Source organism: Octodon degus, unplaced genomic scaffold, assembly GCF_000260255.1.
Source record: "Octodon degus isolate 3935 unplaced genomic scaffold, OctDeg1.0 scaffold00122, whole genome shotgun sequence".
Classification (NCBI taxonomy): Eukaryota; Metazoa; Chordata; class Mammalia; order Rodentia; family Octodontidae; genus Octodon; species Octodon degus.
Genome location: NW_004524698.1, coordinates 1,931,309 through 1,933,728, shown reverse-complemented (window position 1 = coordinate 1,933,728; position 2,420 = coordinate 1,931,309). Strand labels below are relative to the sequence as shown.

General features: G+C 47.6%; 1 protein-coding gene across 1 annotated transcript in view; it reads right to left on the bottom strand.

Annotated features, from left to right (window-relative positions):
- Dgkh (diacylglycerol kinase eta) overlaps positions 1–2,409 on the bottom strand; it is a 221,300-nt gene extending 218,891 nt beyond the window's left edge. Inside the window, exon 1 of the mRNA XM_023700138.1 lies at positions 2,349–2,409. Coding sequence (XP_023555906.1) covers positions 2,349–2,408 — 60 coding nt within the window. The 5' untranslated portion in view covers position 2,409. The remainder of the gene's footprint in view (positions 1–2,348) is intronic.
- Positions 2,410–2,420: the final 11 nt, after the last annotated feature.

Sequence of the window (2,420 nt, the reverse complement as noted above, 5' to 3'; positions counted from 1 at the left end):
AAAAAAAAAAAAAATTAAGTCGCTTAAAAATAAAAGCAAATGTTCTTAACCTTACATCTTTGAGGGTCCAAATCTGTGATTCCCTTAAAATTGTATTAAAATGTATGGGATACAGTATATGTATTAAAGTGCATGCTTACTGTATAAGATATCAGTTCCATAGGTTACATTGACTAGTGATAACACAGCCATCTTAGTTTGTGTAAGTGCTGTGACATTCCCACAATGACAAAAGTGACAACACATTTCTCAGAACTTGTCCCATTATTAAGTGACACAATTGTGTCATATAGGTGCATTTTTTAAGGAAAAGAGTCCACAGTTTCAAGCAGATTTAGAGGGATCACTGATCCAAAGATTGAAAACCTAATTTTGATAGGTTTGTTTCTTTGACCCGTTTAAGGTAAGCTATTGTTTTGCCCTTGCTCCACATGTCTGAAATATTTAACATTTAAACACTCTTTTTCTCCCTAATACAGTCTACCTTTTTCTTTTACATGACATTTTTTGGTAATCTGGTTAAGTTGTTTTTCTTAAGAACTTAAGTGAGAATTCTTTAATTCTTAAATGAACTCTGGTCATTACATGCCTGACCATAGGATTTCAAATAAAATTACTTGTCAGAAATGCCTTTTTTATGCCACATACTTGAGCTTTCGGAGCATGTGTTTTGGCTGTTTAGCAAAGAAACATAAGTTTTGTGTGTCTGTGTTAACTGCTCTCTAACAGTCCCAGGACATTACAAGTGCTGAATAAAAATAGCGACTCACCAAATAAAAAGGAGTGTTCAGCGTTTAAAGAAAATAAATGTAATGAAAGAGTTCTACATTCTGCATAAAGTGTCACCATTCAGTCACACATTTGTCCGAGTTCTTTTAAAAGCTCAGTGGTGACACTGATACTGGTTATTTTCTATGGAAAATAAATGAGTGGTTTTGTTATTGTCACTGTCAGAAATAAAGGGGGGGGGAATTTTTAATCTAATTTTCTGGGCAGAGAGTAGTTCTGGCATCAGCACCCTAAAGGAAAGCACTATATATAACTGGGTATTTCCCACCATGATTGGTGTTGGCTTGAAGTACTCAGGTCCAGAAAGGACTTCATACAGGAAAGTTCAAAACAGGTCATTGGATTTAATTCTCAATGATCCTTGACTTAAACATCCAAATTGAGTTATATTTTTAATTTCAAGAAAAACTTACTCCCCAGTGATAAAACAACTGAAGCAGTAGAAACAGATGGGCGACCTAACAACATGTTCAAAATCACAAAAGCAAAGACAGCTGCAGATGCAGATGGATGAGAGTTGAAGGACACTTCTGAAAGGTCAGGGAACAGGAGGGAGAGAAATCCACCCCGGGCAAAGGAGCTGGAAGTGTACATATTAGAAAAGAAAAGAGAGAACGAAGCCTGGCACCTGACCTAGAAGCTCTCCACAGGCTAGCCTCAGCAAACTCTAGAGTTCCTGAGAAAAACAGATTGCAAACTCCTATCATGAAACACCGATGAGGCCAGAAATGTCAAACGGGGCTTTTGAGACCGGCTCATAATTCCAGTCGAAACGGCGCAGCAACCATTGCGGCAGGGCATGGACTGCCAAAAGTTGAGGCCAGGAAAAAGCTGCCCACGATGGATGACAGCGGCTTGAGACGGGGATTACTGGATGGAATCCCTGCAGTGATGCGAGACGGTTCTGAGTTGAAGAGCTAAGTTGAAAGAGCTTGGGGAAACCATTCCAAAGACACTCGGTCTCCTGTCCCTTGTCCTCACACGTACAGGGCACTCGCACCCATTACTCTTGATCCCTAAAATGACTCAACCTCCGCCTTGAGTGTGCGGCGAAATCCCGAGCTTCTTGCTTCATCCCGCGCAAAACCCTAGGACCCCTCGAAAAGCCCGGGGCTGTGACAGGCGAGCAGGCTCGGAGGCGTGGCGCGGGCGGGCGCAGCCAAGAGCCCCCTCCGGCGACGGCCGGGAACCTGCGCGCCCAGGTGACTGCCAGGGCGCGGTCTCGGGAGGGAACAGCCGTCCGCTCGGCCCTGCACGCCGGCCGCACCTCCGGGCCTCTCCTGTCCTTTCGAAGCTGGAAAATCAGGAGAAAAGTTACGAAGTCCACGGAGCGCGGAAACGGTCCTCCGAGGACGCAGCCGGCGGCCCGCGGGCACCAACCCAGCCCGCCGGACAAAGGCGCTCCGGGCGGCGCGCGAGGAGGAGCTGGGGTGGTGGAGGAAGCGCTGCCCCGGCGGGGAAGCAGCTGGGGACTTCATCCCGGGCCATTTCCTGAACGGAACCCGGCCCGGGCGGGGGCAGCACCGAGCGGCAGGGGTGGGCGCGGGCGCGGTACCCACCGGTTCCTCCCAGGCCGGGCTGCGGACGCCCGGCGCAGGGCGCACGTGCTGCGGCTCCATCGCGCCGGCCCT